Below are 21,837 nucleotides of genomic sequence, written 5' to 3' on the forward strand. Positions count from 1 at the left end.
TCCTTTTGACGATGTAGGAAACTTGGTGTCGTAGAGAATAACAGTGAGTTTCTTGGCTGTGTGTGTGGGTGCAGGAAGGGGGACGGGGGGGGGGGGGGGGGGGGGCGTTGGTACACTGCATTTTTTCAGCATTTTTTCAGCCACCGAGTCTAAAAGCAACGGCGTTTATCCTGATTGACTCAGTCTCTGCACCTGGTTCTGAAAACTGGTTTCCTGACAGCGCTCACAGGACTTGGTGAGGAGCGCATTGTTAAAAGCAAACTAGACTATGTTTCGCTTGACAAGCTTCGAATAAAACAAAAATTCTAGCAAAGAGCAGCAACCAACTCACTCGGGAAATAATTGAGGCAGGTTTAATCAACACGCAACAAGACGTATGCGTCAGTACGCCCTCAGTAGCCCTGTTGAAAAAGGAGTTTGCGTTTCTTTCCCAGTCACTGCACTTTGGCGCCTTGGTTCCTTACGCGGCTCCTTGTCACTCCCCAGCCCCTTCGCCACTTCTCTTTAAATATTCTGGAGACACTACTTCTATTCTTCTATTCTAGTTTTCATCCCTCTTGTAGCCTTAGCCTCCTTTGTTCTTTCAGGCAGATTTTATGGTTAGCCCTCATCCCCACTTTTTAGCCGTGTTCCTTGTTGGCTTGCATCGCATCTTTTTAAAAGTTGTTAGTTCAGCGCCCTGCGTGTCTCGTCTCTGTCTCGTCCCTCGTCTGTCAGCTCTGCATGTTCAGGATGTCAAACCAACTTGCCCAGCAACACACCCTGATCTTGATAAAAGAAAGGAAACAGTAAAGCAGCTGACAGTAAGAGCCAAACTTATTACAGATAAATCAGATAATAGTAGACCACTTTAATAAATATTTCCAATCAGTATTCGCAAGAAGACCAGTAAAAAGCGACGCGCACGACGAAGCACATTTCGTGAAACTTTTATCGATGCTTTACTCAGAGCCGCGTGTTTCAGCAGCTGATACAATTCGACGAAAAAAGAAAGCTGTCGGACCGGATGGAATACCTATATGCTTCTCGAAAAGGTATGCTAAATGGATGTCCTTCTACTTGGTATTCCGAGAATCAGTCGAGAATCAGGTATATTCCGAGAATCAGTCGTAACCCATTCTCTGCCGCAGGACTGGCGCTTTGCCATTGTTATACCCGAATTTAAAAGTGGAAATCGCACACTGATGAACAACTACCGGCCTGAGTCACTTCCTTCAATCTGCTGTAATGTTACCGTACATCTTATTGCGAAACTTATCATTTTCTTAGAAACAAACACACTACTTTCTGAATGTCAGCACAAGTTCCGTCGAGGGTTTTCAACAGGGACACAGTTAACTCATACAATACATGACCTTTCTAAGAGCTTTTATGCAAGCTATATAAAACAGCTCGCGTAAGGGATCCTTCGCGAAGTGGTCAGTTGGTTTGGTTGGTTTATGGGGTTTAGCGTCCTAAAGCGACTCGGGCTACGAGAGACGCCGTAGTGGAGGGCTCCGGAAATTTCGACCACCTGGGGTTTTTTAACGTGCACTGACATCGCACAGTACACGCGCCTCTAGAATTTCGCTTCCATCGATATTAAACCACCGCGGCCGGGATCGAACCCGCGTCTTTCGGGTCAGCAGCCAAGCACCATAACCACTGTGCCACCGCGGCGGCCTTCGCGAAATCAGGACACCGGATATTAAAAATTTAGAAGCGGGACATTTCATTCTCCAGCCAGTTCACTGAAACTGATCAAGACGGTGTGAAAGTGACTGTTCTTGAAGGAACCCGCATTAGAACAGGTACGCTACTGCAGTTAATTCGTCGGTAGTGGCGACACCTGCTTTTCATTACTCTACCTTTGCTCCTCTTTGTGGTAGCACGGTAGCAAAGGACAGCGTGCCTCAGCAAACCGATGTATAGCTTAGTAATTGTTTCCGCGAGACCCCCCCCCCCCTGCTAACCACTGTCGTCACCTCGGGCAGCTTCTGTTTGGCGGGCTCGGTGTCGTCCTTGCACTCGTCCTTGGGGACGCACACGCAGACATCGCCCTCCGATGGAGACAGAGCCGCGTCTCCCTGCGGGGCGCCCTGGACACCGCTGCCCAGCAGCAGCAGCATCAGAAGACCAAGAGAGCCGCTGAGAGGAAAGTGCTTGGTCCTGCGCAGACGGTGAAGGTGTCCCTACTCAAGCATTCAGGTACGAATTATGCCACTGTGGATCACAAGCATTAATGTCTGACCCCGTAAAACAGAAGGCGCCTCACACTACCTGAGGCGCAAGCTTATACGTTTCCTTATCTGCACCTAGCTGCGCAAGTGCATATACCCGCACATGAGCCCAGATTCTAGGAGAATGACACACCAGGTATTCCAGGTAAGCCGACCACTAATCTTTAAAAGTACCGTTTTTGAGGTAAAGCTAACGTTCTCGCACCATAGTCATAGCAGTGTTGGCGGAGTCAGAAAACTAGAGAATCATGGTAACTAGTGAAATGATTAACTAAATTTGTATAGTTAGCTTTTCATGATATATGCCCCTGATTGCAATAAGATGTTTGCAACCGACCATTAGAGCTAGCCACAATAATTCAGCAGAGTAGTACTTTGGGCCTGTTGGTAGTTCATGATGAGGAATTAGAGCGCAAAAAAACAAAGACAAAGTGGAGACGTGGACGGGACAAGCGCTAACCTTCAACAACTGCTTTATTGAAGTGCGGGAAGGGAACCTAGCGGGGCCGGCGCGCATGCGCTAAACCTTTGTCTTTGTTTTTTTTGCGCTCTAACTTCCTCATCATAGCCACAATAGTTTTTCAAATTTCGAAAGCGCGATTATCCTTGGTGCTGTGGCTCAAATAATTTCGGCCATGTCTCGCACCATTCGAGAACCGCACATCTGCGAGGACCTTACAGGAACTGTTACAGGAACTACAGGAACTGTTCCCAGAATAACCAACCTGATTCATCTGAAAAATCATGTACCCCCATTTTTAATGACACTAAGATTCTGTACAAACACAAAGATAAACTAACACGCGAAATCAGTGAAGCCTTTCATATCCAAAAAAAAGTGACGCGTGCGGCAGCATCCCCTCTGTAACAGTTCATGACTGTGAACTGAAGTATCTTGATCCAGGTGATTGATGTATCATTGTAGCTGTTGGTGTTGCCATGCGTTCTTGGTTGTCATTGGAGTATATATTGCGTGTTGTTTCTAATAAAGCCTTCAGTTGATGGTCAGCGCCGGTCTTGTTGTACTCTTTTTCGTTGTCCTTCGTTTAGCGCTGTTTTTTCCAAGAAATAGTTAAGGAAAGAGGAAAAGGGCTGAACTTCACTTTTGAATTGCCAAAGGATGGGTGTTTACTATTTTTAGACCTCCAGTTGAGGCTGGCCAACCATCAAGTGTGTTGGATGTATTCACCAAAGGCCGGAAAGCCCTTTCTCTCCTGCAGTTCGCAACATTCCAGACTGGTGAAGGACGGGATAGCGGCGTCATGCCTGTCGTCAGCCCTGGAGATGTCATGTCACCACCGGATCGAGGAAGGTTTCCTTCAGCAGGTGGCCAGACTTCGTGAAGCACGCTATCAAGAAAGGAACCTTGCGCAGGTAGCAGAACGATTGTTGCGCAAGTTGAAAATAAAGGCGGCACCTCACCCTCCGGGACAGCAGGAAGAGGAACGAGGGAAGGTCGTGTGCATCCCATACCTACACGGTGTCTCACATCGTCTGAAGAAGATCGCTGCACGACAGAATGTGCAGGTGGGTGTATTGTATCAGTCGCGCATGCGCTCTTTGTATGGGCCCGGTCCGTGATATCTGATATCTGTAACACGTGGCCGTTATCATGCAGCCGCCTGTAGGCTATATATACCAGCAAGCAATCCCGAATAAAGGTTCTTCTTCTTGTTGCTTCCACGCTGCGTGTTCGTTGTTGGACGCCGGAACATGGTGTCAGAAGTGGGATCGCGTTCACGTATGCAGTAACACGCTGATCGAAGCGGTGTCCCTGTGCTCTGCACGATGGATTTAGTGAAGCCACCGCAGCCGCTGGTGCTGTCCGGTAGCACCGCGAAGAACTGGAGCCTCTTCAAGCAGCGGTTCGAGCTGTTCCTGCAGGCCACGGAGCCGAGGAAAGAACCGCGGACGGAAGGAGCTAAAACCGCACTGCTGCTCACCGTGGCCGGGGAAGACGCCCTAGAGGTATTCAACAACTTTGTGTTTTCGGAGAACGAAAGCAAGGAAGATTATCAAACAGTTACTAAGAAGTTCGAGGAATACTGCAAACAGCAGCAAAACGAAGTGTACGAGCGTTATGCCTTTCGCTCAAGAACGCAAGCTGAGGGCGAACCCTTCGAACACTTTTCACGGGACTTGAAGAGACTTGCACGCAGCTGCAATTTTGGAACCTTGAATGACTCCATGGTCAGGGACCAGGTTGTCTTTGGCACAAATAATCCCAAATTGCGCGAAAAGATGCTGAAAGTTAAGGACCTTACTCTACTGAGGGTGGAGGAAATTTGCAAGGCTGAAGAGGTATGCGCCGAACAAAACAATACATGGGCTCAAGCGGAGAAGCAAGTAGCACGAATTGAAAAGCGCCAGCAAGGCAAATTTTCAGCCTGTGAACAGTGTTCAGAGTGTCCGGAGCAAGACGAGGCCCAACGAGAACAGGAAGTTGCCCGGATAAAAACACGCAGGCAGTTCAAATGTTCTAAGTGCAACCGCTTCCACGAACGTGGCAGATGCCCAGCATTCGGCAAAACATGCTTCCGGTGCCGTGGCGCTAACCATTTTTCGGCCTGTTGCAAAAAAGTGTCTCAAGTAAGTGAAGTACGCGGCGAGCAGGGAGGTTTTGAAATACTCGACGTCAGCCTAGGCAACAGAGCTGATTGGGTCATTCACGCGAGGGTGGCTTCCCAAGTAGTGTCCCTGAAAGTAGACACGGGCTCGCAAGCGAATTTATTGCCTTATTCCGTTTTTCAAAGGCTCAAAGCGAAGTCTGGTTTAAGAGCAAGCCATTCCGTCCTCCGCTCATACACCGGTGACGTTATAAAGCATATCGGCGTGGCTACGCTGCAAGTGCTTGTGAACGACCAAAGGGGGTACTTCGACTTCTTCATTGTAAAGAAGAGCAATCAGGCCATATTGGGACTTTCTGCAAGTGAAGCGCTAGGTCTGTTGTCACGTTCTGTGAACGCTGTGCACACGAACAGCACTGACCAAGTGGTTCAGGAATTTCCCGAGTTGTTTCAGGGCATCGGCTGCCTAGCACGCCATTACCACATGGTTCTGCGCGAGGATGCAACACCGGTAGTTCAGCCGGTGCGACGGGTGCCCTTGGCGTTGCTCGAGCCCCTGCGAGAAGAGCTGGATCGGATGGAGCGTGCTGGCATCGTGGTCAAAGTCAGCGAACCGACTGATTGGGTGAGCCCGTTTGTTGCAGCAAGAAAAAAGGATGGGAAACTGCGCATATGTATTGACCCCAGGCGAATTAACGAGTGCCTGAAGCGAGAACATTATCAAATGCCTAAACGTGATGACATTGAGGCTGAGCTTGCCGGGGCCGCCTTTTTCTCTCGCATCGACGCATATTCGGGGTTCCATCAAATCCCCTTAGATGAAGCTACATCGAAGGTATGCACAATTGGAACACCTTTTGGGCGCTACCGTTTCTTGCGACTTCCCTTCGGCATTGCTTCGGCGCCTGAGGTTTTCCAGAGAACTATGAATGAAATATTCGACCAGGCTCCAGGGGTCCGAATCTATGTCGATGACATTTTGATATGGGGGAGCACAAGGGAAGAGCACGATACTCGCCTCCGCACAGCCTTGCAACTAGCCAAAAAGGCCGGCCTGACGCTCAATGCAGCGAAATGCAAATTCGGTGTCACAGAAATTGACTTCTTGGGTGACGTCATAAACAAAGACGGAATAAGACCTAACCTCGCACTGATCGCACCATTAGGTGAAATGCCTCAGCCAAAGGACAAAGCCGGCGTTCACAGAATGCTCGGAGTAGTGAACTACTTCGGGAAATATATACCGCATCTGGCGGAAAGGACGACGCTTCTACGAAGCCTCATTAAGAAAGACACCCTTTTTGAATGGTCTGAAAACCACTGTAAAGAATGGCAAGCTGTCTGTGATACACTAAGCGGTCCACCTTTGCTAGCCATTTTCGATCCTGCTAGAGAGACCAAGATCGTTGCTGATGCTTCGAAAAATGGGATTGGTTCTGCCCTTCTTCAGAACTACGGTGATAGTTGGAGGCCGGTCGCCTATGCATCACGCACAATGACGGAGGCAGAACAAAGATACGCGCAAATCGAGAAAGAAACAATGGCCATTACTTTCGGTTGTGAAAAATTTTTTCATTTCGTTTACGGCCGCAAGTTCGCCATCGAAACAGACCACAGACCATTGATAGCAATTGCTTCGAAAGCCATTGGTGACATGCCACCAAGACTCCAACGCTTTTTCCTGCGCTTGCTAAGGTACGATTACGTTCTTCACTTTGTCCCAGGCAAACAGCTATTCCTGGCCGATATGCTTTCAAGGTCGTCGCCAGCCGTTCCAAGCGAACGTGATGACTTCACTGATGACGTCGACGTTCATGCAGTGAGCGTGACTTCGGAGCTGGTAAGCAAGAAAATGTTTGATCGACTGGCCGAAGCGACAGCCTCTGACCCAGACTTGCAGACAGTGTTGCGGCAACTAAGGAATGGAGAAGAAATTGAAGGCTGGATGAAACCTTTTGGTCCTGAGTTATCAGAGGTTGATGGCATTATTATGAAGGGGACAAAGGTCGTCATTCCGAAGATTATGAGAGCTGAAATACTGGGTCGCATTCATGAAGGTCACTTAGGCATAAATAAGTGCAAAGCGAGAGCCCGTCTCTTGGTATTCTGGCCGAGACTGAACGCCGACATTGAAACCATGGTGAAGTCCTGTTCTGTTTGTCAAAAGTACGCGTACAAACAAGAAACCGAACCAGTGGTGCTTAGGCCGATCCCAGACCATGCCTGGTACAGGGTGGGTGTTGACATCTTTATGTACGGCGGGAACTCCTACCTGTGCGTGTTCGATGCCTTTTCAAACTTCCCTGAAGTCGCAAAGCTTACTGACACAACGTCATGCACTGTCATTGCTAAGCTTAGCTCAATTTTTGCACGGTATGGAATTCCGTTGGAAGTCTGCACCGACAACGGTCCTCAGTTTTCATCACATGAATTTGCTTTGTTCGCCTCTAGATACGACTTCAAGCATGTGACGTCGAGTCCTCGATTCCCACGGTCCAATGGCCTCGCCGAGAAGGGAGTCCAAATTGTCAAAAGAATAATGAAGAAGACTGGCGAACTCAACGAGGACTTCTGGTTGGGCCTTCTCGGTTATCGCTCGACTCCACTAGCCGAAGGCCGCTCCCCTGGAGAGCTTCTTCAAGGCAGAAAATTACGCACTCGGCTACCAGACTTCGTGTCATGCTCCAGTCAACAGACGTCCCGGCGCCAACCACGCCAGCAAATGCCCTCCAAAGGAAAAAATCTGCCCGAACTCAAGAAAGGCGCAGTTGTAAGAGTACGAGGGGATGCATGGGACTGCAAGGCTCGAGTCATGGGCCTGGTTGCTCCAAGGTCCTATCGCGTGCTTACAGAGGACAACAGAATGCTTCGACGCAACCGACAACATCTTCTGGCCACACGTGAAGTTTGAAGTTTGAAGTTTGTTTTATTTACATCATAGATGTGGGTAGGTCCGGGTAAAAAGTGATCGCAGATCACTTGAGGGACCCCCGGACCCCCTTTTACATGGCATACAGCAACAAACATAGAAAGATGGTCAAACGCTAGAGACAGACTTTTTACACAGACACAGTTATACATACAATACATTTTATACATCATAAAAAAGAATATACTTAACAACGTTTTCTTGCTTATTTAAACGCAGTTTTAATTTCGCGCAAGCTGCTTTTGGAAATATCGATATTCATGGATTGTAATTGGTTTAATAAGTATGGCATATTGTATCTTAGCATCTGATTGCCGTAGTTGGTGCGACAAAAAGGAATAGACCATTTTTCTGTATTGCGCAGGGTATAAGCCGGTACAGTTTGAGAGAGGCAGGTCAAATCTAGAAACGCTCGATTATTATATTGTAGAGATTTCTTGTATCTGGTTGCTAAGTAATATCGGTACAAGCTATGGACTGGTATAATCTGGTAGTGTGAAAATAAGTGATCAGTAGGGGCATGGTAGTCAACATTGGCAATGTAACGGACAGCTTTCTTTTGCAGCATGTAAATTTTATGCATATTTGTTTCTGTTGTAGTGCCCCACACCAAAAAACAGTAGTTTAAATGTGACAAAAAAATGGCGTTATATATCTTTAGCTTGACTGACACAGGAAGGAAGTTTCGAAATTTAGCGAGAATACCAACACACCGTGACAGATGAGCGATGACAGAATCAACTTGGGCGTTCCAGCTCATGTGATTGTGGAAAAGTATTCCTAGTGTTTTAATCATGTCTTTGAATTCTATGTTGGTGCTCCCAAGCTTTATGTCGAAGTTCTGAATAATTGCTGATTGCCTAGCATGAAAAAGTACGGCTTTAGTTTTTTCAGTATTTAAAAGTAGTACATTATTTTCACTCCAGGTTTTTAATCTATTCATTGCATCATTTATAATTGGAATGAGAAGCTGTATTGAGGTGCCTTGAAAAAATAAACTTGTGTCATCTGCGTAAATGACATATTTTGGCTTATCATGTATTGTAACTATATCATTTATATATAATATGAACAGGAGAGGCCCTAAAATGCTGCCTTGTGGTACACCGGTACAAACTGCTTGCGATGATGACAGATGGGACCCTATTTGGACTTTCTGATAACGATGTTTAAGGTATGACTTTATAAGGCTTAGGGGTGTCCCGCGTACGCCATATAATTCCAGTTTCTGCAGTAAAACAACATGATTGAGGCGGTCGAAAGCCTTTGAAAAATCTATGAAAACTCCGATACAGATTTCCCGATTTTCAATTGCATCCAGTATGATTTCTTTTTGCGCTAATAACGCCGTTTCGGTTGATTTCCCGTGGATAAAGCCATGCTGGGAAGGGGAAAGAAGATTGAACTTTAAGCAAAAATTAATTATTCGTTTGTAGATTATTCTCTCTAATCCTTTTGAAAAGACAGGTAATATTGAGATTGGTCGATAATTAGACATATCACTTTTATCTCCTTTTTTGTAGACAACAATAACTTTTGACACTTGCATTAACTTTGGAAATAGACCAGTAGATAGGGCGAGGTTGTAAATATGGGTGAGAACAGAAGCTATGCAGTCAATTACGTATTTTATCGGCGCAATTTGAATGTTATCTATATCACAAGCTCTGCTATTATTTAAGGAGGCAAAAATACGGCAAACTTCATTTTCATTGGTAGGATCTAAAAAGACACTGTGATCATTGGCTTTTATATTGGGATTTACAGTTTTAGGGGGGGTGTTTCGTGAAACAGCATCCTTAAAAAAATTATTGAACTTTTCTGCAAGCTCGATTCCTTCTACATTATGACCTTCGAGAGTAAGACTGGTAACATCTGCAGAACTTGATTTGCGATCAAGTAGTTTGTTGATTTTCATCCAGATTTGAGTGCTTCCATCGCAATTTTCACTCATAAACTCGTTATGCAGATATTTCCTTTTTTCATTTCTTAAGTGAGCAGTTAATTTATTACGATACTCTTTGAATCTTTGTAGATCAGCTGGCGACTTTGTTTTCAGAAATTTCTTGAACAACTTGGATTTCTTTTTAATCATCTTTAGAGATTCGTGGTTGATCCAAGGTTTACGATTTCTTCTTGATTTCTTAATCACCTTTTCTTTAAAATGTTCATGGTATAATGACTTAAAACGAGAAATGAATAGCTCATACGCATCATCGGCTGCATCGGAAGAAAATACAGCATTCCAACTTTCGTTTATAATACTTGAACGAAACGCTTCAAGAGTAACGGGTGTGATGCACTGTGTTGTTTTCACGGCGGGTAAGTCAGTTGTTTGCTTTTTGATGCCTCGTACAAGTATATAAATCGGGTAGTGGTCACTAATATCACAGCATAGAACTCCGGAAACAACACAATTACTATTAATGTTGGTTACAAAAGTATCAAGGAGGGTAGCAGTTTGCATTGTGACGCGGGTTGCAGTTTGGGTTAAAATACGATGGCCACCGGACTCTATCGTTGATACAAGCGTCATTTGAGCTGGAGATGGCTTCAGCAAGTCGATATTAAGATCTCCACCGAGAATGAGGTTTAGGTTTTTTTGATTGACATAATTCAGCAAGTGATCTAAATGACCGATAAAAACATCAACAGAAGAATCCGGTGGTCTATACATAACTGAAAACACATTTCTTTGCGACACAACTGTTAAACATTCTACATCATCACTTATGAAAGAAAATTCAGGTATAATATCACAGTTAAGAGTATGTTTCATCAGTATTGCCACGCCACCCCCATGTTTAGATGTCCGATTTAGGAAGAAAGTTTGGTAGCAATCTCGTTTGTAAACTTCAGTGGTGCGTGTGTACCAGGTTTCAGTCAAAAATATGGTATCGAACTCAAAACTGAATTCATCTAGAAAGACGGATAGTTCATCTTCTTTATGTCTTGCCGACCGAATGTTTAGATGAAAGCAGGTTAGATATACATCGGTGTAAGAGCGTTTTACGGCGTTTACGTCACGGGGTAAAACTTCCATGCTAAAGAAAAAAAAAAAAAACAAAGAAGCACCTAATGTCCCTACTTATGCAATTTTTGCCAGATCCTGTTCATCTCGAATGCGCACTGTAGATGCCGATTCGTCTTTCTTTGCCAGGATTTTTCCGCCAACTGTCCAAACAAAGCTCCAGCCTGCGGCCTTCTTCTGTGCTACAGCCTTACCCAACAGGGCTTTGAGAGTAGGGCAGAGATGCTCATTTATGTATATTGGCGTTTTGGTTGAGTATCCGAAGTCCTCCATTGTAATCCTCGTTTTCTTTGCCTTTTGTAGCACTGTGTCTCGCTTGGAACGATTCTTAAACTGCACAATGATGTTAGGCGTTGTATTTGCATCTTTTCCCGGGATGCGATGGCACACTTCAATGTCTGATTCGGTTATCGGTTCGTTTATCAGCACGCCGATTTGATTCAAGGTCTTGGAAAGATCTTCATCTTCCTCCTTTGTTATGCCTTTTATCTCTAGATTGCATTTTCTAGAGTACTGCTCTGAAGCAGTCATGCGTTGTTCATGTTCCGAGGTTTTCTTTTTTAGCATTTCGCATTCTTTGAGCAGTGCCTCATTAGCCTCCTTGAGAGCTTTGTTGTCATTTAGAAGTTGGGTTTTTTCTTTCTTTAGCTCTTCAAGATCATTATTGAAAAACTCCAAACTAGTTTTAAATTCTCTTATTTCCTTTCTCATCTCACGCTCAAGTTTTCCTTTGAATTCATTCATTTCTTTTCGCAGTTCGTCACGAAACCGAGCAAATTCCGACATGTTGGGAAATAGAAACAGGCAAAGCAGTAAACACAAGGGCAGCAAACAGGGCAGTGCAATTTACGTGGCTTGAAACGCAATGCAAACGTGTGTCTAACCTGTAGCGATAACAAGCGCACGTGTCAGGACGAAATGCTTCCGCTGCCCGTGCTGCTGCCAAGTGATCGCTGATCCGCAGTGCTGCTCCTTTATAGTCCTTTGACCCCTGGTGGCGGCGCTCTTGGTGACGTCTCTTGCCAGGTGATCCGGAGCAGTCAGCTGATAGAAGCGGTCAGGACGCTGTCCGTGATTCCGGCCGGGAACGATCTGTAGCGATAACAAGCGCACGTGTCAGGACGAAATGCTTCCGCTGCCCGTGCTGCTGCCAAGTGATCGCTGATCCGCAGTGCTGCTCCTTTATAGTCCTTTGACCCCTGGTGGCGGCGCTCTTGGTGACGTCTCTTGCCAGGTGATCCGGAGCAGTCAGCTGATAGAAGCGGTCAGGACGCTGTCCGTGATTCCGGCCGGGAACGATCTGTAGCGATAACAAGCGCACGTGTCAGGACGAAATGCTTCCGCTGCCCGTGCTGCTGCCAAGTCATTCCAAAGCGAGTTAACGGAAGATGACTCTGATAGCGAAGACCTTTCCCAGGAAAACGCGGAAGCTTCACAGTCTCCAACACAGCCCACGCAAGCCCAGGAAAATTCGGGAGCATCGCTGTCTACAACACAGCCCACGCAATTTATGCCAAGGCGATCCACCCGACAGAAGAGACAGCCCAATCGTCTTCACTACGGCCAGAATTTCCAGCAAGTGTCGCGTATTGTGCTCTCAGACTTTTAAAGACTACACCGAGGAAGATGTATTGTATCAGTCGCGCATGCGCTCTTTGTATGGGCCCGGTCCGTGATATCTGATATCTGTAACACGTGGCCGTTATCATGCAGCCGCCTGTAGGCTATATATACCAGCAAGCAATCCCGAATAAAGGTTCTTCTTCTTGTTGCTTCCACGCTGCGTGTTCGTTGTTGGACGCCGGAACAGTGGGCTTCTCTGCCGAACATAAAGTTGGGAAGGTGTGCGCAGCAGTGCACAAGAAGCTGGAGCCAGCGTCTTCCAAGAATGATTTTCGTCAGTGCACGGTGTCACATTTCAAAACAAAGAGACGCCGACCAGTAAAATGAAAAATTGTATTGACGTTTCGGCGCCCAGAACGGGGGCCTTGTTCACAATGGAATCACACCACACACGGCGAAAAGTTCATGAACTGCAAAAAAGGCGTCGTTTATAGGGTTCCTTTGTCTTGCGGAAAGGTTTATTGTGGCCACACGGGAAGATGCATTAATATCAGGCTGAAAGAGCATGAGAATTCGCTCGTTGACATCAAGAAGTCCCCATCATCCAGCCTAGTGCACCATTGCCGAGGTTGCAAAGATCAAGATGACGTCCCTTGCATGCCTGACTTGCATAATACTGAGATCCAGTACTACAGCAGCAATCAGGTAGGCGGGGAGATCTTTGAAGCTTATTGCATCCCCAAGAACACTGACACGTGTGTTGCGAAACCGTCCGTGGAGTTCAGAGAAACGAGATAGCCTTCCTCGGTAACTGTCAGACATCCGCTGTGTAATCTTCGATGTGGTTCTGATTTTTTCTTGTTTCGTTCCTTATATATTGCACTTGGTTTTTCAACAAAATTCAGTTGCTAGACAGCGCCCGTATCGTCTTCTATTTACTTGTTCTCTTGTCCGTTTTGCGCTGGTCCGGAATATGAATCACTTCCAACTTGCCCAGCAAAACGTATTGTTGGACTTTATTGTGTTTATGCATGTTGATAACGAGAGCGACAAACCACAAGTTGTAAAAAGTGTTCAAGAGATTTTCGGTGATTGTTCTCGCAAGCTTAGGTTCACGCATGAAGTTCCCAAGAACGGGGGCCTCCATTTCCTCGAGCAACGTTTGTTCTTTGGCACTGGACGGATCTGTTGGTCGTACCAAGGAAATTTTTGCGTATAATTCGACCCATTCTAAATTGGAGAAACGGGGGATTCCAGAAAGTTGCCTGCGGGATGCTCTGGAGAGGTCTTGCTAGCATAAGATTGATGATAGTTGGCAAACGCAAGTGCACGGGTTGAAGAAGGCCAGTTTCCCAAAGGACACCGTGACGGCGTTGGCGGAATGCCTCTTGAAGGAAGTCAGGGCAGGTGGCCGCCCTGGCGTGGCAGCCGGAGAAAGTTGCAAAAGAGTCAGGCGTAGGCCATACCGTACGTGCGCCAGTTAGCGAACCGGCTGAGGAAAGTGGGAGGGAAGTGCGGTGTGGACTAAGAGAACTTTTTGCTGGGCTGGTTGGTAATTCATTGTAAAAGTAAAGGCGCCAAAAATCACACACACACAAGACAAGAGAACGGAAGAGAGCGCCTGTTCTTGTTGACACAGAGACGTCTTGTTCACTGCCCCCCAAAAGCTGGTGCGCATGTGCAAAGCCGTCAATGAGAAGAAGAAACCGGTCTGCGCCGCCGCGGTGGCTCAGTGGCTATGGTGCTCGGCTGCTGTCCCGAAAGACGCGGGTTCGATCCCGGCCGCGGCGGTTGAATTTCTTTGGAGGAGAAATTCGAGGCCCGTGTACTGCGCGATGTCAGTGCACGTTAAAGAACCCCAGGTGATCGAAATTTCCGGAGCCCTCCACTACGGCGTCTGTCATAGCCTTAGTCGCTTTGGGACGTCAAACCCCATAAACCAACCAACCAGAAACCGGTCTGCACCATAAACCACGAGTGCAAGTTCGTTCCTTGCACTGCTGGCGTTGTATACCCCTCTCCTGCGGTAGATGCTACGTGGGGCAGTCTGGACGCTGCCTAAATGGCCGGCTACGAGAGCACTGCGAGCTGGTGGATTCATTGGCGTTGGGAGGCCATTTGGCCACGCATTGTAAGCGGTGCGGGTGCGTGCCGGCGTTTGATGCCACGTGTGTGCTTGGTAGGGGAGGCACAAGGTTAGGCCGTGAGATTTGTGAGGCTTATCACAATAACAGGGAAGGTGATGACTGTGTCAGCACGACATCACTTGCCCTGACCAGAGAAGAAGAAATGTGTCTCAGGAGCAGTTTGTAAAATTTTTATTAGTTTGTGCTCGTTTTAACTCAGTGTGTGCATGTGCCACCGAAGTGTTTTTATGTACCTGTCCCCCCATGCACCTGTTCCCCATGCACACTGCAGATAAAGAAAAAATGAAATTCATAACACCAGACGGTCTTTATGAGTTTAACGTTATGCCTTTTGGATTATGTAATGCGCCAGCAACATTCGAGCGGTTCATGGATACAATCCTGCGTGGACTAAAGTGGCAAATTTGTTTATGTTATTTGGACGACGTTGTAATTTTTGGCAAAACGTTTAGTGAGCACAACAGCCGTCTGGATATCGTGCTTGATTGCATAGAACGAGCTCTTCTTATCCTGAATTCCAAGAAATGTCATTTTGGGAACCGTGAAACAATTGTTCTTGGTGATTTAGTTGATAAAGAAGGTGTTAGACTAGATTCAAAGAAAATTGAAGCTGTCAAAAGTTTTACGGTGCCCCAGTCAGTGAAAGAGCTGCAGAGCTTTTTGGGGCTCTGCTCGTACTTTGGACGCTTTATAGCAAGGTTTGCGGACATCTCTTATCCACTCACGTGTATGCTGCATAGAGATTGCATAAAGATTCAATTGGACCAGCGAATGTGAGCATGACGATTCCGTGGCGATTCCGAACCGTGGCGATTCCGTACGTTCATGGCGTGTCTCACCGGTTAAAGAAGGTAGGCTCGAGATTTGGGGTGAAAGTGTTTTTTACAGCGAAGGATAAGCTTAGCAGAGTCTGCAGTGCGGTAAGGAGGAAGATCGTGTGCCGGGACGACCAAGCAAGGAATGAATGCACTGTTTCCCACAAAAAACCACTGATCGTTTGTAACACTGGAGTCGTTTATTCGATACCGCTCTCCTGCGGCAAGACGTACATCGGCAAGACAGGCCGCTGTATTAATGAGCGGCTGTTTGAGCACCGCAGGGGCAGTGTCATCAAAGGGCCAGTGTCATCGAACCTGGCTTTGCACTTTGCTTCCCCCATTTGGACAGGACTAATATCTTGTTCTGTCACCCAGATAGGACCTGCAGGGAGTTAGTTGAGGCGTTTTTGATAAGCCAGGAGACTGAAACATGTGTCGCCTTGCCTTCCATTAATCTCGTAGAAAAAGAGATTCGCGCTCTCGGGGAATGTGTGGCGACGGGGTGATTGCAGGTGCTTGTCATGTGCTAAGATGCTGAATGGCTTTTTTGGGATGAGGCGGTTTTTGCGCGTACGGGTTTGTGGGGGCTATCGCGATGTGTCTGTATTTTATCGTTGTGTTTGGTGTGTATATAACAAACCCTTCTAGGAATAAAACTCAGTTGCTAGATTGCGCTCGTGTCGTCTCTTGTTTCATTCTCTCGTCCTGTGTATCGCGCTGCTTTAAGATGTATGTGACGCAGCTTTCCGTCACCTGAAATTTCTTTTGACCTCGGGCCCCATCCTAGGCCACTTCTACCCATCAGCACCAATCGAAGTACAAACTGATGCAAGTGGTATCGGTATCGGCACTGTACTTATACAACGTCATAGTCATTATCAGTACGTGGTAGCATATATCAGCTGCTCGTTGAGTAAGTGCGAAAGGAATTACACGGTTGCTGACCAACAATGTCTCACCGTTGTTTTCGCTGTACAGCGCTTCCGTTCCTATCAGTACGGAAATGCTTTCCCCGTCGTGACCGACCACCATTCGCTTTTCTGGCTAGTGTGTCTTCATGAACCCTGTGGCCGGCTCGCTCGATGGCATTTGCGCCTACGAGAACTTAATTTTACTGTGGTGCATAAAAGCAGCCGTAAAGACTCAGATACTGATTGTCTTTCGCGGTTGCCGCTTCAAACGACTGATGACGACGCAGACAACTTTGACGAATACTTGGCTTCACTTTCGCAAGCCTTCCCCGATCTTCAGGTTTGGCGAACTGAGCAACGCAAGGACCAAACATTAACCTCTTTTTATGATGCCGCCCAAGATTCTGTAATGAATACTTTTTGTATTCGCGAGGGATTGCCTTATAAGAAGAATTTCGCTTCTCGGGGAGGACGCAAGCTTCTTGTCGTACCCGAAAGCCTACGCATCACAGTGCTTGAAATGATGCACGAAGACGCCACGTCTGGGCACTTGGGATTGGCCCGAACACTCCACCGCACACAACAGCGATTTTACTGGTCTAACACGCGTTCAACCATCCTGCACTATGTAGCCAGCTGTGTGCAATGCCAGCGTTTTAAGCTGCCAACTTCAAGTCCACCGGGGAAACTACGGCCAATCACACCTCCAACAGCCCAGTTTTAGCAAGTTGGCATTGGCCTTCTTGGACCTTTCCCAAGGTCCTCTGAAGGAAATCGATGGATTATTGTGTGCGTAGACTATTTAACCCGCTATTGTGAGACAGCCGCGATACCAGCCGCTACTGCGTCCGAAGATTCTCATCTCTTACTTCGCTTCGTCATTCTTCGGCATGGCCCTCCTGCAGTTCTCATTAGTGACCGGGGACGCCAATTCATAACGGACGTTGTCGAAGAACTTCTCCGCCTCAGCACTTGCAGTTTTCGCCACTCCACTCCATATAATCCCCAAACGAACGGTGTGGTAGCTTCTTGAATAAACAGCGCGAACGAAGACGAGCTCAAAAGACAAGAAAACGGACGACACAGCGCTGTGTCGCACTAATCGGACGCTAACCACCATGCTTGCTATGTACACCCCCCATCAGAAGTATACAGCCCAAGAGGTTTGCTTTTGAGGCCTGCAACGTGCCTCTTTATGCATCCCCAGCGACCGTAATATCTCCAAAGAAGAACAGCCTCGCGTTCTCAATCCTCCCAAGCTCTGGACTGCTAAATTTTCAATGGAGCCCCAATAAACACCTTAGCAGCAAACCCCTTGGGCTGTATGCTTTTGATGGGGGCTGTACGTCACTGTAGATCATAAGGACTGGGATGGCGTACTCTCATTCATTACTCATGCATACAACACAGCGCAACATGAGACAAATGGCTATAGCCCCGTCTACCTGCTCTATGCTCGCTTAGCTCGCTGTGGCCTTGACACCATACCACCATTTTTCATCCACGATGAATCTGGTCGTGCGTCCACACCCTGCAGAGCTGAAGAAGCTCGCCAGCTTGCCCGCGTTCGAATTTTATCGGCGCAAGAGCGTTCTAAAAACCGCTACGACGTCCGACACCAAGAAGTTTTTTATCTGAGGATAAAAAACAGCGCAAACGGGGACGAAGCAGAGAGAGGGACACGACGCTGTCGTGTCCCTCTCTCTGCTTCGTCCCCGTTTGCGCTGTTTTTTATCCTCAGATCAAGCACCAACCAGCCCAAATTTCCACCCTTTTGAAGTTTTTAATGTTCCTGGTGACATTGTGTGGTTGTGACACCTCTACGCAAGCGTGGCCAAAAACTGCTGTCACATTACACTGGACCGTTCGTTGTGCTAGAGTGTATAAACGGCCTTAATTGCGTTATATCACGCCTAACTGCTAGTGGTCGGCGGTCACGCCAGTCTCAGGTGGTGCATGTAGCCCGCCTCAAACGATTTCATCCCAGACGTCCTGTATAACTCGCTCGACGGGCTTCGTCTGTGAGGAGGGAAATGTCACGTGCTTTTACAGAACATCGACAGAAGAAGCAGATCAACGGTAGGACGGGCCGGTAGAGGAAAAGGAAGAGAAAGAGCAGAAGGACTCTCGTAGGCTTCGTTGCCGTCCTACTTCTATCGATTCCCTCTGTAAATATACGCCCTGCGTGCTAAGCACTTTTCAATATACAAGCTAAAAAGCAGCGGCCCGAGAATACTTCCTTGTGGTACACCTGTTTTTATCGCCTTAGTATCTGAAGAAAACCTGCCAATTGGTACAAACTGTTGACGTTGACTGAGATAAGATGCAATTAACTTATAAACCACTCCGCGTATACCGTACAGCCTCAGTTTCACAAGGAGAGTTTCAAGCTGCAGGGAATCGAAGGCTGTTGATAGGTCTATATATATCTCAAGTGTTATGTTTTCATTTAAATAACTGTTAATTATTATTTCCTTCTGCACTCGTGCTGTTTCTGTAGAACTTTGTTTACGGAAACCATGTTGAAAGTCCCGCCGCACGGCATTCTTTATGAGGTAGCTGGATAATCAGGAGTAAATCACTTTTTCTATAGCCTTAGAAAATATAGGCAAGATTGATATAGGCCTGTAATTTTTCAACATAATTCTTTCCCCGCCTTTCAATATTAGAATGACTTTCACAGTCTGCATTGATTGCGGAAAGACGCTGGTTGAAAAGATGAGGTTTAATATGTACGCTAGTGGGGCTTTTACGATTTCGACAGCGTGTTTGATAGGCTTTATCTGTAGATCATCAGCGTCGCAAACACTGCTGATCTTTAAATTCATTAATATGGAAGCGACTTCATCCTCCTCCGTAGGGTACAGAAACATGTTACTCGCATTTGGTGAAATGTCCGCAAGTGGTGCATCATTACCTGCTGGGACAACATTCTGATGTGAAAATTGCTTTATGAAGTGGTCATTAAAGAGATTAGCTAGATGATACTCTGAGACCATCATGTCATTGTGACAAATCGACTCAATTTCTTTAGAGCCACAAGTACGACCAAGAACAACTTCTAATTTCTTCCAGGCTAGATCAGATCGCTTAGTATCTTGTGAAAATAGATTACAATAGTAAGCGCATTTAGCCTTCCGGAGAATATTGACAAGCCTATTCCGATGATATTTAAAACCTTGAAAAACGACTTGGTCTTTTGTTTCAAGAAATGTCTGAAAAAGACGGTTTTTATGATCATTTTTTTTCTAGGATATCTTTTGTTATCCAAGGCTTCCGGATTCGGTTTGCCTGCTTGGCGGTGTTGAGAGGAAAGCTCTCGTTATAAATTACCTTTATGTTAGACAAAAAGGTTTCGCAAGCCGCTTCGGCGTCTCTAATTTTGTATATGTTCCTAATTATGTTAACGCAAGGATGTTTTGAAATGCTATAAGTTTAGCTCGCAGATATCTTGAAGGGTGCGTTTTTCTTCCTATTTGTACGCGTTGCTGCTTTTACAATCATATAAACGGGTAAGTGATCACTAATGTCGGAAGCTATAGTGTGGGCGGATGTTAATGAATAATGATTACTTACGAAAAAATCTAGCATAGGGGCGGACTTGTCGTGACCCTTGTTGGTCTTGTGTAAACAGTTTCAGTGCCGAACATTGTAGATATCATCATCATCATCATCATCAGCCTGACTACACCCACTGCAGGGTAAAGGCCTCTCCCATGTCTCTCCAATTAACCCTGTCCTTTGTCAGTTGCCGCCACTGTATCCCCGCAAACTTCTTAATCTCATCCGCCCACCTAACTTTCTGCCGTCCCCTACTGCGTTTGCTTTCTCTTGGAATCCACTAGGTTACCCTTAAGGACCAGCGGTTATCTTGCCTTCGCATTACATGTCCTGCCCAAGCCCATTTCTTCCTCTTGATTTACCGGCTAATTCCTCCAATAGCACTGCTAAGCTAGCCTCACTTGATAAGGTTCTTGCGTTAAACGTTGCCAGGTTCAGTTTTCAAGATTGTAGATATAGAAGTCAGTAATGTATGACCAAATGTTTAGGGGAATCCCCTAAGGTGGAGTAGATTTGTAATAAGGGAGTAATTACTCATTGACGTCCACCCGAGCGCCGCCATACGGCTACAAAGGAAAGCTACACAGCTTTCTCAGAAACTTCATAGTTAAAGTTTCTGAGGACGAATTTTTCTTTAACTACGAAGTTTCTGAGAAAGCTGTGTAGCTTTCCTTTGTAGCCGTATGGCGGCGCTAGGGTGGACGTCAATGAGTAATTACTCCCTGATCAGTAATGTATTATTTGTATCCGGGACAAGTAAATTAACATTGTAGTATCCGCCAATTACCGGATTCAGCATTTTTTCTGTAGTAAAAGAAAGGACTTGCTAAAAAAAAAGTACAGAAGTGGTCAAAACAACCTTGAGACGGCCTGTACACGTTAACAAGCAGTTCATCATCGCAGCGCACAGCTACGGCTTCATAGTCATAATTTACAGTGGTATAATTGTTTTCCATAAAACAATTCAAAGAGGTGCGCGCTAGTAGTGATACACCGCCACCTCGTTTAGTTTGTCCAGTAACAAAGAAATGAGAATACCCCGAAGGCTTAGACATTTCCGAATCATCCCGATACCATGTATCCGTCAAGATTATAACCGCGAACGTAAAATTGAGTGCGTCCAAGAACAGCTGGAGGTCATCAATTTCTTTGCTTGCAGAGCGGCTGTTAATGTTTAAAAAAGACAGATAAGGAGCAGATCTTCTCCCATAATGCAAAAAAAATATGAAAGTGCGACCACCATGTTTGATCACAACTCACTGTCATTTCATACTTCAAGTTCTTGAAATGTCATTTCCGACTTCACGACAATTGCCGTACCTCCAACGTCTTTTCGCAGAAGAGCTTTTCCGTTCGCATACCATGCAAAGCGGAAGTTGTTACTTTTAGCATAGTCTTTAGCTTTCTGCAGTAGCTCACGGTCGCTTTCTTAGCCTTTCTTAGACTTCTGAGCATTTTATTTTTACATTGTAAAAAGACAGAGGGGGAAACCGTTTAATTTAAACCCTGTATTTGACTTCTACCGCGTCCCTTATACTGTTACTATAGTTTATTATTTCTGTATATTGCTTTTTTGATATGCCTCCCTCACCCAATGCTCTTTGGGGTCTTTCATCATCATCATCATCATCATCAGCCTGACTACGCGCACTGCAGGGCAAAGGCCTCTCCCATGTCTCGCCATTAACCCTGTCCTTCGCCAGTTGCGGCCACCGTATTCCCGCAAACTTCTTAGTCTCATCCGCCCACCTAACTCTCTGCCGCCCCCTGCTACGCTTGCCTTCTCTTGGAATCCACTCCGTTACCCTGCCTGTGACGTACGAATAAATAAATGATTATAAAAACACTACCACTGGAGTCAAGGGCCATGAAAGCGCAGGTGATAGGGCATGCCTATTACATAAGCTGGACCTTAGAGAAAAAAGCACATGCATACACTTCGTTCTGGCATAGTATATGCCAGTGAATAAAAAGAAAGAACTCAAGAAACGATAAGGTATCGCTTTTTCACTTGTGGTTGTCTGTTTCTGAGCCTTTTTTTTATATTTTGTGATAAAGCGTTGTGTTGCGTTTAATGGCGCATAAGCGGCT

General features: G+C 46.1%; 1 protein-coding gene across 1 annotated transcript in view; it reads right to left on the reverse strand.

The window, feature by feature from the left end:
• The window catches only part of LOC149345543 (inactive CLIP domain-containing serine protease A3-like), a 356,905-nt gene that overhangs the window by 252,279 nt on the left and 82,789 nt on the right, over window positions 1-21,837 (reverse strand). The window contains exon 2 of the mRNA XM_089585243.1: window positions 1,965-2,148. Coding sequence (XP_089441369.1) covers window positions 1,965-2,148 — 184 coding nt within the window. The remainder of the gene's footprint in view (window positions 1-1,964; window positions 2,149-21,837) is intronic.

This window comes from Amblyomma mixtum, chromosome 4 (genome assembly GCF_055824585.1).
Source record: "Amblyomma mixtum isolate Tamu chromosome 4, ASM5582458v1, whole genome shotgun sequence".
NCBI lineage: Eukaryota > Metazoa > Arthropoda > Arachnida > Ixodida > Ixodidae > Amblyomma > Amblyomma mixtum.